The sequence below is a fragment of the Gracilinanus agilis genome, chromosome 4 (genome assembly GCF_016433145.1).
Source record: "Gracilinanus agilis isolate LMUSP501 chromosome 4, AgileGrace, whole genome shotgun sequence".
Lineage (NCBI taxonomy): Eukaryota > Metazoa > Chordata > Mammalia > Didelphimorphia > Didelphidae > Gracilinanus > Gracilinanus agilis.
The window spans coordinates 189,624,230-189,636,601 of record NC_058133.1 but is presented as its reverse complement, the minus strand read 5'-3'; the positions used below and the strand labels follow the sequence as shown (position 1 = coordinate 189,636,601).

At 41.3% G+C, this 12,372-nt stretch overlaps 1 protein-coding gene across 10 annotated transcripts in view; it reads right to left on the bottom strand.

The window, feature by feature from the left end:
• The window catches only part of STAT3 (signal transducer and activator of transcription 3), a 30,801-nt gene that overhangs the window by 1,397 nt on the left and 17,032 nt on the right, over positions 1-12,372 (bottom strand). For 3 of the 10 annotated variants that reach the window (XM_044675733.1, XM_044675739.1, XM_044675740.1), the window contains 9 exons: positions 9,766-9,849; positions 8,665-8,763; positions 8,391-8,526; positions 7,362-7,414; positions 6,951-7,045; positions 6,660-6,799; positions 5,884-6,096; positions 1,292-1,334; positions 897-1,012 (listed from right to left, as the gene is read on the bottom strand). In XM_044675733.1, the coding sequence (XP_044531668.1) occupies positions 897-1,012; positions 1,292-1,334; positions 5,884-6,096; positions 6,660-6,799; positions 6,951-7,045; positions 7,362-7,414; positions 8,391-8,526; positions 8,665-8,763; positions 9,766-9,849 (979 nt within the window). The remainder of the gene's footprint in view (positions 1-896; positions 1,013-1,291; positions 1,335-5,883; positions 6,097-6,659; positions 6,800-6,950; positions 7,046-7,361; positions 7,415-8,390; positions 8,527-8,664; positions 8,764-9,765; positions 9,850-12,372) is intronic. The other 7 variants (XM_044675734.1, XM_044675743.1, XM_044675736.1 and 4 more) reach the window with 6 other exon arrangements.

Sequence of the window (12,372 nt, the reverse complement as noted above, 5' to 3'; positions counted from 1 at the left end):
CATGGATATCTACTTGCTCGGCAGTATTGGAAAGTAGATTTGTGTTCAGGTATGGGTTGGACTGGAGTGCCTCTGAGCTCCGTTCTATTTTAGAGATTCTATAGTACAACACAATTCTACAACTGACTTTGAACTTCAGATCTAAAGGATAACTAACCTCAAGATTTGGCTGACATTAATATTATATATAAACAGAGAAGTCTCTAATAACTTGCATTCTCTGCCACCTTGGCAAAGCCACAGTCTCACAACTCCCCATTACTCCTGTGACTTCCTAGAAGGTCTAAGAGGTCCTTTTACTTGGTAAGGATTGCCTAGTCTTTTGCTTGGTGTTAAAGTGGGTAATATGTGTAAGTGAAATGTTTTAGGAGTCCAGAGAGCTACCTTCTAAGCTGTGGTAAGGTACTATGTCTACTAAAATGAACCCCTGTATAAACAGCTATATAGCTGAGGCAGGGCAGCTAGGTAAGAGTACTGGGACTACAGTTAGGAAGATTCATCTCCCTGAGTTCAAATCTGGCCTCAGATGCTTACTAGTTGTGTGACCCTGGGCAAACCAATCAACCCTGTTTCCTCATCTGTAAAATGGACTAGAAAAGAAAATGACAAACCTTTGCCAAGAAAACTCCAAATGGGATCAACAAAGGGTTGGACACAACTGAAATGACTCAACAACAACAAAATATGGCTGAGTGATTTAGAGGGCTGATTACTTATCAGTCTTAAATGCCATCTATTATGCTCCTTGTATACATTGAGCAGTTTTGGTCAAAAACTAGCTAGGGAAAAAGTTAACAATTTGGGCTCAAATGAAGTGTGAGAATTTTTCTCTGTTACAATGATCTAGTCTCCACTCCAAGGAAGAAATCTGGGATTTCTGCCAACTGTACACTCACCAAACTGTCCCCCTCCTGATGAGGGCTCAGCTCCTTCACCATTATTTCCAAACTGCATCAATGAATCTAAAGTGCGGGGGGACATCGGCAGGTCAATGGTATTGCTGCAGGTCGTTCTGTAGGAAACGGGGAGTGGGGGGGAATGGGCGGGGTTGACACGACATAATAGAGAAAAAAAGAAAAACAACACACACACAACAAGCCATCAAACTCTGGTTTCCAACATAAAAAAACAAAAGCTCAAGGTTCTAACACACAGAGGTCGTTTTAGGAAATGACTGTGGTTTTCAGGGGACCCCTCCCTAGCCCCTCACTAGTTCTCTTTCACCCAGTTTTTTACTATGAGGGCAACTCAGGGCACAAGGAATGGAGGAACAATGGGGAAAAACACTTACGGGGTCACACAGATAAACTTTGTCTTCAGGTATGGGGCAGCACCTGTGAAAAGCAAGGAAACCCAGTCCTGTTAAGTGGGACCTGAATTTACAAAAACATAAGAGAGCTATCCCTGGCCCAAGGAGACCCTATGGTGTCAGATTTTCACTGCATCCTAGGCAACAGTATGGGATAGAAGTATTCATGAATGCTCCATCTTCATCCAAAGCACTGTCTAACAGAGTAGCATGAAGTTAGCATCACCTTGCCCCCATCTGGACTTGGGAGATCCCCATAACTCCTCCTCCCCAACTGATTTCAATTATTTTCTTATTTACCCAAAATCTTTGGGATTTCAGAGCTTACTTTTAATTTCAGACACCAGTTGAACTTTTTTGCTTCTGTTCTTTTACTTATTTGTTTGTGCCATGATATGTCTAAAATCTAAAGGTCTCAGGAAACAAGGGCCAGATCCATAGAGCTCTCTGTAGGATACCCAGAACCACAAGCAATTAGGAACCTATTAAATTCTGATTATGGATAATGGTCTGGGAATTTGTTAAAAACAAATTTGCCTTTCATTGGGTTTTTAAAAATATTCTGGGCTTATAATAAACTTCAAAATGAAAGTATCAACCCAATATAGTCCTCAGCAAAAACTATTAGTCTACAAAATGTAATACAAAGATAGTGATACTGGGTATTTTGGAAAACACTTGGACTGAGGAGAATGAAGTTCTAGTACTGGCTCTACCCCAGGCCTACTAGGTAACCCCAAGTAAATCACCTACTCTCACAGGGACTCAGTTTCTTAATCTGTAAAGTGAAGGTGCCTAGCAAAGACAAATTATATGTAAGGTTCCTTTCATTCCTAATTTCATTCTGATTCAAGTTTGGGACAGTACAATTTGGCAAGGGCTGATTTAACTGAGTTTTAGATATACCCATTTTAAATGCTAGCATCTATGCTGATGGTACTTTAAGCCTTAGAATTTTGATGTGAGCTTTGTGCCCCATCAGGCAGGCAAATAACTTGAGAGTAGGAAGGCTGACAAGGCAGATATGTGAAGATAAGGGCTTAACCAGAAACTGAAATATCATAAAGAATGAAGAGGGATTGAATTAAGGGGCTACACAGGAAATTTCTCAAAGATAGGGGAGGTGTCAAGCAGAACCTGCTGGGTAAAGGTTCTGAATGAAAGGTTTCAAAATTTAGAAGAAACTATTACAGGCAGATGTGCATTTCAGAAAGAAAAGACCTTTAGTGACCAAGGTTATGGAAAGAAGGGTCTTTGGCTTTTGTGAAGTGGGTATGGTGGATGAGAAAATAGAATAGATAATTACTTCAGTCCTGGTAAAATTATGAACCTGAAAATGTCTATGAATTAGATTTACTTAAATTGTAAGAAGTTCAAATTCTGAAGTTCCTTAAACTGGCAAACACTTTGTGATTTTTAAATGGCTATGTGTTAGAATGTAGAAGGAGCCATGGGGGAAGGATCTTTGGAGGAGTAAGACTTGCTATCATGGGACCTGACAGTGGAGGCAGAAAATGGTGATAACCAGAAAGCACTTTGTTGGGGGGCTGTCTTGACCCTTTTCATCATACCAGCAACATGCACCCATTGGTTTTCCCATTCTTGATTTTTAACTGCCTCATCATGTTCAGAAGAACTCCTAGGTACATGATCTGTGACTCACCCACTTTCCTCCTAACAAAGGCAATCAAGTTATTGCATGATCAATTTCTTTCTTGTGACCAACATCCTTCCCCAGAGAGAGACAATGGGAGCCTCAAAGAAGGCCAATCCCTCTCACTCCAAACATGATAGGAAGAGGAAAATGCTAATCAAGGATGCTGCCTAAGATTGGGATCTTAGATCTTAAAGCATAAATAGCCAAACTACTGGCCAAAAGCCTGGATGGTCTCTACAAAACAAAAAGGCAGAAGTGACAGGGGCTGATTAACAGATCTCCAACTGAAGGGCAAGGTGGAGAGAGAGAGATAAGGAGCAATCAGGAAGCCACGTCATAAACTGTATCATGAACAAACTGAATTGGCAAAACAAAGAAAGGCAAAGGGAGACCTAATTAGTACAGGTCAAAATCTCCTTCTCTACTTCCCCAATCCACACATGTAATTCTTAATGGATGCTTTTAATTTGTAAGAAGTTCATATTCTGAAATTCCCTTAAAATCGTGGTAAAACAAAAGGAAAATGGGACGAGGTTAGGGGAAAAGAGGAGCAAGTGAAGCTGACTGCAAGAGAGAACATTTTCCATTTTGTATTCTGTGAATTTTAACATAATCATAGAATCTCTACCATGACTTGGATGAGTCCTTTAGAAAGTCTGGGAAATTACAGCAGAAAAAAGACCCAGAGGAGTGTGAATGAAAGCCCTGTGCTCCCTCTTGGCAGGGGACTAAATGATGCTGTCACTGGTTTCAAGTATAAAAATATACAAACTCAACAATAAATAAATAAGTATTTACATATGCATGGGATTTTTATGTACACATGTCAAGGTCCATGGGAATCCCAATTATAGGAATGAAGTACAGTCTGTTTATAACTTAGAATCTTACCAATGGATCAGTAGTCCAAGAATATGAACAAAATGTCCTCAAAAGATAAACTGTAAATTATTAACAACTCTAGAAAAGTCTGTTTCGAAGGGCTAAGAATAAGAAAACTACACATTGAAACAATCATGAGGCTTCACCAAATATCAATAAATTGACAAAGATAACAAAAGTTAAAAATAGTCAAAGTTGGATGGGCTGTGAATTAGGTACACTGGTGGAAGAGCTACTATCATTATGGAAAGCAATTTGGAATTATTTTAAAGAATAAGTGACTGGAAATATCCATACTCTTTGATCCAGAGATCCCTCAGCTAGACATATTCCCTAAGGAGGACAGAAAGGACAAGTCCCATATACACCAAAATATTCACAGTAGCACTTTTTTGTGGTAGAAAAAAAAACTGAAAACAAAATCCTCATTGACAATAGAATGGCTAAACAACCTGTGACATATGTATCTATTAGAATTAAACTTCATTTTAGAAAAAAAAATTAAGATGAAGAATTCAGAGAAACATGGGAAGATTTACATGAACTGTTGCAGAGTGAAGTAAACCAGAACCAAGAAACAATATAAATTATAACTTCAGCAGTGTTAACAAAGAAGGAAAGAAAAAAAGAAAGAAAGGAAATGAAATTGAATCCTTTGAAAATATAATGACCAAGCTCAGCTTCAGAGAACAACTGAGGAAATATACTTCCATCTCTTCCCTGAAGAGGCAGATAACATGAATATGAAGTACTGCATAAACTGTCAAATGTGGTCAATATGTTGGACACATTGGTTTGAGTAAGGCTTTAAATCTTTGTTACATGGAATTAGGTAGGAGAGAGGGAGAGGAAGATATTTGGAAATAAAAGAGGCATAAAAATGAGCGACACCAATTTAAAGAAAACTTATAGTCTTAAAAGAACTTCCACAGTACCAATAAGTGCCTGGTTACTCTCCTCATGTAAAAGTTGGGACTTGAACCCAAGTCTTCTAGACTCTAAGTACCTCCCTCTGGTCATTATGTAGCCTTTATTTCCTATGTTTCATGATGAGAGTTCATGGATGATTTGTGATTGTTTTTACATTGTGGTGGGAAACTCTTGGGGAGGAAATTCCAACCAAAGCAGATCAAAACCAGCAATGCCTTAGAGTTTTGCCTAGGGCTTGAGGAGTTAAGGGACTTTCCAATGGTCATCTAGCTATTAAGTGTCAGAGAAAAACCTAAACCCAGTCACTGGTCTCCCAATCTCATACTCAGTCCACCAGTCCCCACTACCTATCCTATCACAAACCCCCAAAGAACAAAGCCTTTCCCTCATAGAATGCACATCCTACTGTCTCCTACCTAGCCCACTGCCCCAACCTGAGCAGAAGTCCAGATGGGGTATGGTCAGTGGTTAGGGGGTTAGTCTTGGAGTAAGAAAGACCAGGGACAAATACTCTCTTATCTATGACTCTGAGGAAGTAAATAAATCCTCTGAGCTTTAGTTTGTTTCTTTCTCTGTAAAATAAAAGGATTGGACTCACTGACCTCTAAGGTCTTTCCAACTCTAACTCTATGATCCTATGGCCTTACACTTTCTTCTTTCAATGCAAATGAAATGTTTACCACATCCAGGAAATCTGTGACTAACCCCAGGGCTCTGACTATTATCCCATCCTTTGTTCTAGTGCCTTTCACTTCTAGTCTAGTGTTGCCACCTACAGTTCAAAAAACCTTAGGAAACACAAAGCAGAGTTCTATGTATCCAGTTGTTGCTGCAGCTCCTTTTTCAATACTGTCTGAAGGTTTAAGGTTTTGTGTGTTTGTTCTATGCCTCTTATTAAACTAAGAATTCCTAGAATGAATGACCCATTTCCTTCTTTCTCTGTATTCCTGCCACAAGGGCTCTCATCTATGGTGGTGACAGCAGAAAACATCACTGACTCACTAGATCATTACATATTACCTTTCTATCCTCCAGGGACCCAGTGACTTTCCACCTCTCCAAAGGGACTCAGAATTCAATGCCTGGTACAGGGAAAATCAACGACTACCTGGGTCAGCTTCAGGATGTTCCTGGCTCTCTGGCCGGCAATACTTTCCAAACGCCTCCTCCTTGGGAATGTCAGGGTAGAGATAGACCAGGGGAGACACCAGGATGTTGGTGGCATCCATGATTTTATAGCCCATGATGATCTCAGCAAAGGACATATTGTTCAGCTGCTGCTTAGTGTATGGTTCCACTGATTGGATCTGGGTCTTGCCTGTGGTGGAATATGAGAAGGAAAGATCATTGGCCATATGCTTACAGATTCTCTCAGAAGGACAAAATGACAATAACAATTACCAACACCTCACATTTATATGGAAAAGCACTTTATTCAAAGTCTTTCATAGGTATGGTCTGAGGCCCTGGACACAGTGCCCAATGGTTTGGTACTGGGAATCAGAAGGAGCTTTAGGGAACAAAGAGAAAGGAGCCTGAAAGGAAAACCTTGAAGGTTAGTCATGGAGCTTCTTCTGGTAGAAAGACTTTATAGCGAAAGAATGAGAGTCAGTTTCTTATTCAGTAAGGTAGGATGGGAAATGTTATCTTAGAAAATGTCTTAGTCATAAGAGCAAAGAAATGAAAATAAGGAGAATCCTTGGGCTAGAAAAGAACAGTACTGCTGATGTCACCATAAAAGAAAACAAAGCACCTAAATGTCCCTTTGTAACTGAGGCAAGACTGTCTAGAATACATCAAACACCACAAGGGGGCAGGTTGTGGGTGGTCATGGTTATACAGCAGGGGGTGTAGTGAGGAAAGGCCTTTGTTCCAGCTCACCACTAATATCCTTCTCCACCCAGGTGAAGGTGATGCCTCCCTCTTTGCTGCTCTCGCTGAACCTCAACAGGAAGGTTCCAGGGGGTTTCGTGCTCAGGATGGCTCTCTCTCGTTCCTTGCTAATGAAGCCCATTATATATCTGTGACCAAAAAGGGCAAAGAAGAGAGTTAAGAACCATCCTCCTCACTACTCCAATGCTATATGTCAAGGAGCTTCTTCAGAAACTAGAATGCTTTTCCCCCAAGTGTGCTTTCTCTTCCTCCTCCAACCAACTGAGAGTATTGGCTTACCCTTCATTCCACAATGCCAAGATATACTTTTTCACAAGGTCGATAATGTTGTCCAACCAAACCCAGAAAGAAAAACCTTTGCCAGCCATGTTTTCCTGGGGAGAAGGATGTGTTAAATCTAGCATCTGCAATAGCTGTTACAATTCCTCACTCCCTAGAATACCAAACTCCTTCCAAAAGAATACAGTGCATGTACTAAGAATCTATGACTAATACCCCCTTCTCACCTTAGACTAAGGTAAAATGTCCTCCCCAAAATCTAAGTATATAGCTACTGTAAGACACACCCCATTATCTCAAGAGAGATCTAATTTCTATCCTCAAAAAGATGTCAAATTTCCAAGGATACCCCTTCCTTCCCAGCCCCAATTATGGGCAAGCCAACAGAGGCTCAATAACAGGAGTGCTTACTTTGCAAAATTTGGCCCATGTGATCTGGCACCCTGAGTAATTCACACCAGGTCCTAAAAGGGAAGAGAATCAAGTGGTGAGATTTTTCAACTCCATATCAAGGTCTGATTTCCTAAGAATACCCATATTCATCCTATGTTGTATGTGCCCTACAGTAAATGGATTGCTTTTGAAAGGCCAAGACATATAACTACTATTGCACCATTTGAAGGATCTGTATTTTAAGTTGTTTTTCTAAAACTAGGAAAGAACTACACTGAGTCATGTACACTCTTTCAGCTGGTCTATCTTATTACAGACAGTACATACTTGCAAGATGGCAGACTCGAGGTAGACAAGCTCACTTGTTAGCCATGGTATGCCTACCAATGACCTCTGTTTCTTTACAAAGCTAAGAAAAAACTCTGGGTTATGGATGCATACTCTGTAGCACTTAAGTCTCTTGAAATTCTTTTTTTTTTTTTTTTTAACCCTTATCTTTTGCCTTAGGATCAATACTGTATATTGTTTTCAAGGCAGAAGAACAATAAAAGCTAGGTGGGGGAGGGGGAGAAGGGAGACAAGTGCCTTGTCTAGGGTCACACAGATAGAAAATGTCTGAGGCCAAATTTGAACCCAGGATCTCTCAGCTCCAGAAATGGCTCTCTGGCCATTAAGCCACCCAGCTGCCCCTTGGAATTCTTCTTTAAAAGAAGAAGTGAGGGAGTTTGCAGGAGGACTGGACATGTGATGCTGTGACTTAAACATAAGATTCCAGAGGGTAACAGACCATGGGGAGGAATAACAGGAATCCCAAGAGAAGAATTTTGACCCCTAAAGCCCACAGAAAGGTCTCCCTCAAATGCAAGTGTTTCTCCTTCCCCTATTCCTAGCCTCTATGGAGCATGAGTTTGTTGATACCCCATTCTCTTCTTATACACCTGCAGTTAAGATTTTCTGAATGAATAACACTATGCCAATAATTTTATTTTTTCCAGCGGAACACCACATTTCTAAAAAGGCAGAGAGAAGAGATGGAAGGTTACCCACCTAAGAGCTTCTCTGCTAGTGTGGTCAACTGCTCAATGCTCAAGCCCCGCTTTGTGGTAGAAGAAAACTGCCAGCTTAGCACCTCAGCAACTTGATCCCATGTCCCGATAGGGGGCTTCGTGAAAAAGTTAACATTCTGCTCAAGAAACAAACATATCATAAACATCAGTGAGATGGCAAGAAGGTTAGGTTTAAAGATACACACAGAAGAACAGGAAGCTGCCCCTAACCATAGAAAAGAGCCACATGGTTCCTTTGGTGGCTGTACACTAACCTTGGGATTATTGGTCAACATGTTATACCAAAGGATTGAAGCCCAGGCATTTGGCATCTGACAGATGTTAGAGATCACCACAACTGGTAAGGAGTGTGTCTGTGGAAAAAGGTAAATAGAACTGTCAAAGTATCCCCCAACCTCTCAATCCCTCATCTCCTGGGAGGATAAAACATCCTGCAATCACACTTAACACTCAACCAAATGCTCTAGGTCTGCATCCTTGCACAGGATAGTTTGTGCAAGGAACCCCAGGTTTGAAGTCAGGAGAGCAGAATGCTAGTTCTAGCTTTACCACTAACTTCCAAGGTGACCCTGACCAAGTCATTGAACTGTGTGAGGTTTCAAATTTCCAATCTGAAGAACTGGGGGTATTTTTCTAAGCAGAGCTTCTCTCCTTTTATGCTCTCGACAAGTGCCTTATTTTACTTAATGGGAAGTGTTCCTGAAAATTGGATGTGTAAGTCAAACTGCTATAAAGAAAATTGTTTCAAATATGTTAGGAGTTTGAAAAAAATGACTTAAGGAATTCTATAATGAATCTTTATGCAAAGCAAATCATTACTCTCTAAGCTTATCCAATTTGTGAATCCCAAATTTCATGTTAAGTTGGCTTAGAGCAGAGAACAACTTCTATTTCCTCCAAAGTGCCTAATTCAGGGCTGTGCCTATAGAAGTCATTAAGAAAGGGGGTAAGGCAAGTTGAAGGTAAGGACACAGGGAGAAGTACAAAAAGCTCCAAATGACAACTGTTTAAGATGAAGATGCAGGGAGCAGCTGGGTAGCTCAGTGGATTGAAAGTCTCACCTAGAGATGGGAGGTGCTAGATTCAAATCTGACCTCAGACACTTCCTAGCTGTATGACCCTGGGCAAGTCACTTAATCCCCATTGCCTAGCTCTTACTGCTCTTCTGCCTTGGAACCAATACATAGTATTGATTCTAAGATGGAAGTTAAGACCCTAAAAACAAACAAATAAATAAATAAAGTGAAGTTGCTCAGCAATCAATATTCAGGTTATCTTGTCTCTAGACAATCCTGCCTGCCCTACATTTGTCCTAAAGATGCCCCTCCCCATCCAGCTTCTCCTGTAGGGCTAACCTCCAAGTCAATCTTTAGGCCTTGATGGTAAACTTCTGTCTCAAAGGTGATGAGATGAAGTTCTTCAGTCACTATGAGAGAGGCCTGTAAAAAAGGAGACAGAGATCCAGCTTCAGAGATCAGAGAGAACAGTGTTATGTTATCCACCAACATCAGCAGAAAAAGGAGGGGGTAACCTTTTCACCTCCAGTTTTCTATCTCACCAGCTGATATATCGCTCAACCTTCAAGAGTGCTGCCTTTCACAAGAATGAAGCATTCTTTGATTGTTTCCCTGCAATGGCCGCCTCCCACTTCTATCCTTAGGAAATTATTTTTTAAACCTCATGACCTCACATGACACTTGGATTGTTTCCTCTGCACTATGGTCTACTATATATTTTTGTCATTGGTATACATTTTGTATCCTTCCACTAAACTGTAAGCAGCACAAGGACAAGGATCATGTTTCTATTCACTTTTCTACCTCCTTCAATGAATACAAAGTATGTTTCTCTGCATATAGAAGGTAATTTTAAAATTTTTGTTAAATTAATAAATTAATGTACTGAGAACAAATTAGTCATGCAGAGGCCAAAACATAAAAAAAGATCTGAGTACATGCTCAGGAAGATCCAAGCTATAGAAGATATGATGCTTGTCCTCAACAGGGCTTAAAAGCACAGTCCCAAAAGGTTGTAAACTGCAGTTTTAATGGCAGGAGGACTTTTTCCCAACAAAATTATATGAACTAAGGAGTAATCACTTGAAGCTGAAGGATAGTTGGAAACATAAAGAGGAAAGGAAGAAAAAGAAAAGATAACCATAGTCTCATGAAAATCTTCAATATGGTACCCTCTCTCCACCTTTCCTACCATAACTATCCTTCCTGGACAGGTAAAGTACTAGCCCTTAATTGCCATGTGTTAGAAATAAAACCTTTTAAATTCCAGGGAAAATGGGAAGATTCTGAGGGTTGAGTATAATAGCTAAGGGAAAGCTGGAAAGTCCCCTGACTGATAATGAGTGACTTCTCAGAACAATTCAGGACTGACTTTTAACCAATAATATGGTACACCAGAATTATTTCTGATAGGACTTCCGGGTAAGATGGCGGCAGTGTAAGGAGCAGCTGCTCGATCTCTCCTAACCGAACCATACAGGACCCCTCAAGGGGAAATAAAAACGAGTCCAGAGGAACGAAGGAACCCCACAACAGGGCGCAGCATTGAAGGTATGCAGAATCGGGGCATTTCTGCGCTATAAAGGGGTGAAACAGCTCTCACTAAAACGCGAGAGGAAAAAACCCCTCCCCCACTCCCCACAGCGCACACCTCTCACAACGCCAACGCACAAGCGGGTAAACAGGACTGGGGCAACTAGATAATCACTGGCAGCCCCGGGGCTTGTACCTGTGTGCTGCAAGAGGAGGGACCCCAGGTGGCTGGGGGCGCCCATGGACTTTCCACCCCCCCCCCCCCAGCATCCACGTGGGTGAAGGCACCGCCTCGGGCTGGAACAAAGGCCCCTAAAACAGGGCCTTTCCCAAGCGCTGAAGGCATCGCCTCAGGTGCAAATAAAGATCTCCAGCCCATGGACTTTCACTACCTTCTGTGGGGGTGAAGGCAGTGCCCTAAGAGCATCTGCAAAGGCAAAGGCAGTGCCCTAGGCTTGGATAACGATCTCCAGCCCAGGCTTGGACCTCCAGGGAGGACCCGGTGCAGACCAGAGCCGTGGCTGTGGAAGCAGCCCCAAAGACTGCTGAAGGAACCTCGGGCAGAGGGGCAGACCAGGAACTACCAGGAGGCCTGACCCAGAGGACAAGGAGACCAGAGCCCGGAGCTTGCAAGGCCCAGGCAGACCCTGAGTGCAAAGACAAAGCTGAAAAGGGGCGGGTCTAACAATGGCCAGCAATAAGGAAGTCCAGAAGAAAAAGACTATCAAGAAAAACTCTGGAACACTCGACAACTTCTACACAGAGAAAATCCAGACACCAGAGGAGGGAAAACAAAAACCCAAACCTCCCCAAAAAAATGAAAGCTGGTCACAAGCTATGGAAGAGTTTAAAAATGAAATGCTGAGGAAGATGGAAGAAATCTGGCAAGAAAATAACAGTTTGAAAGGCAGAATTTAGCAATTGGAAAGTGAGACAAGACAACTGAAGACCAAAAATGACCAGATTGAAAAGGAAAACCAAAACATTAAAGCCGAAAACCAGTCCTTAAAGGCTAGAATCGAACATTTAGAAACCAATGATCTCTCAAGACAACAAGAACAAATAAAACAAAGTCAAAAGACGGATAAAATAGACGGAAACATGAAATATCTCAATGAGAGAGTGACAGACCAAGAAAACCAGTCTAGAAAAGACAACTTGAGAATCATTGGTATTCCAGAAAAGGCAGAAATTAATAGAAACTTGGACTCCATACTTAAAGAAATTATTCAGCAAAATTGCCCTGAAGTTCTACAACAAGAGGGCAATAAAGACATTGAAAGGATCCATAGAACACCCTCTACACTGGACCCAGAAAAGTCAACACCCAGAAATATAATAGCGAAATTGAAGAGCTTTCGAGTTAAAGAAAAAATCTTACAAGAAGCCAGAAAGAGACAATTCAAATATCAA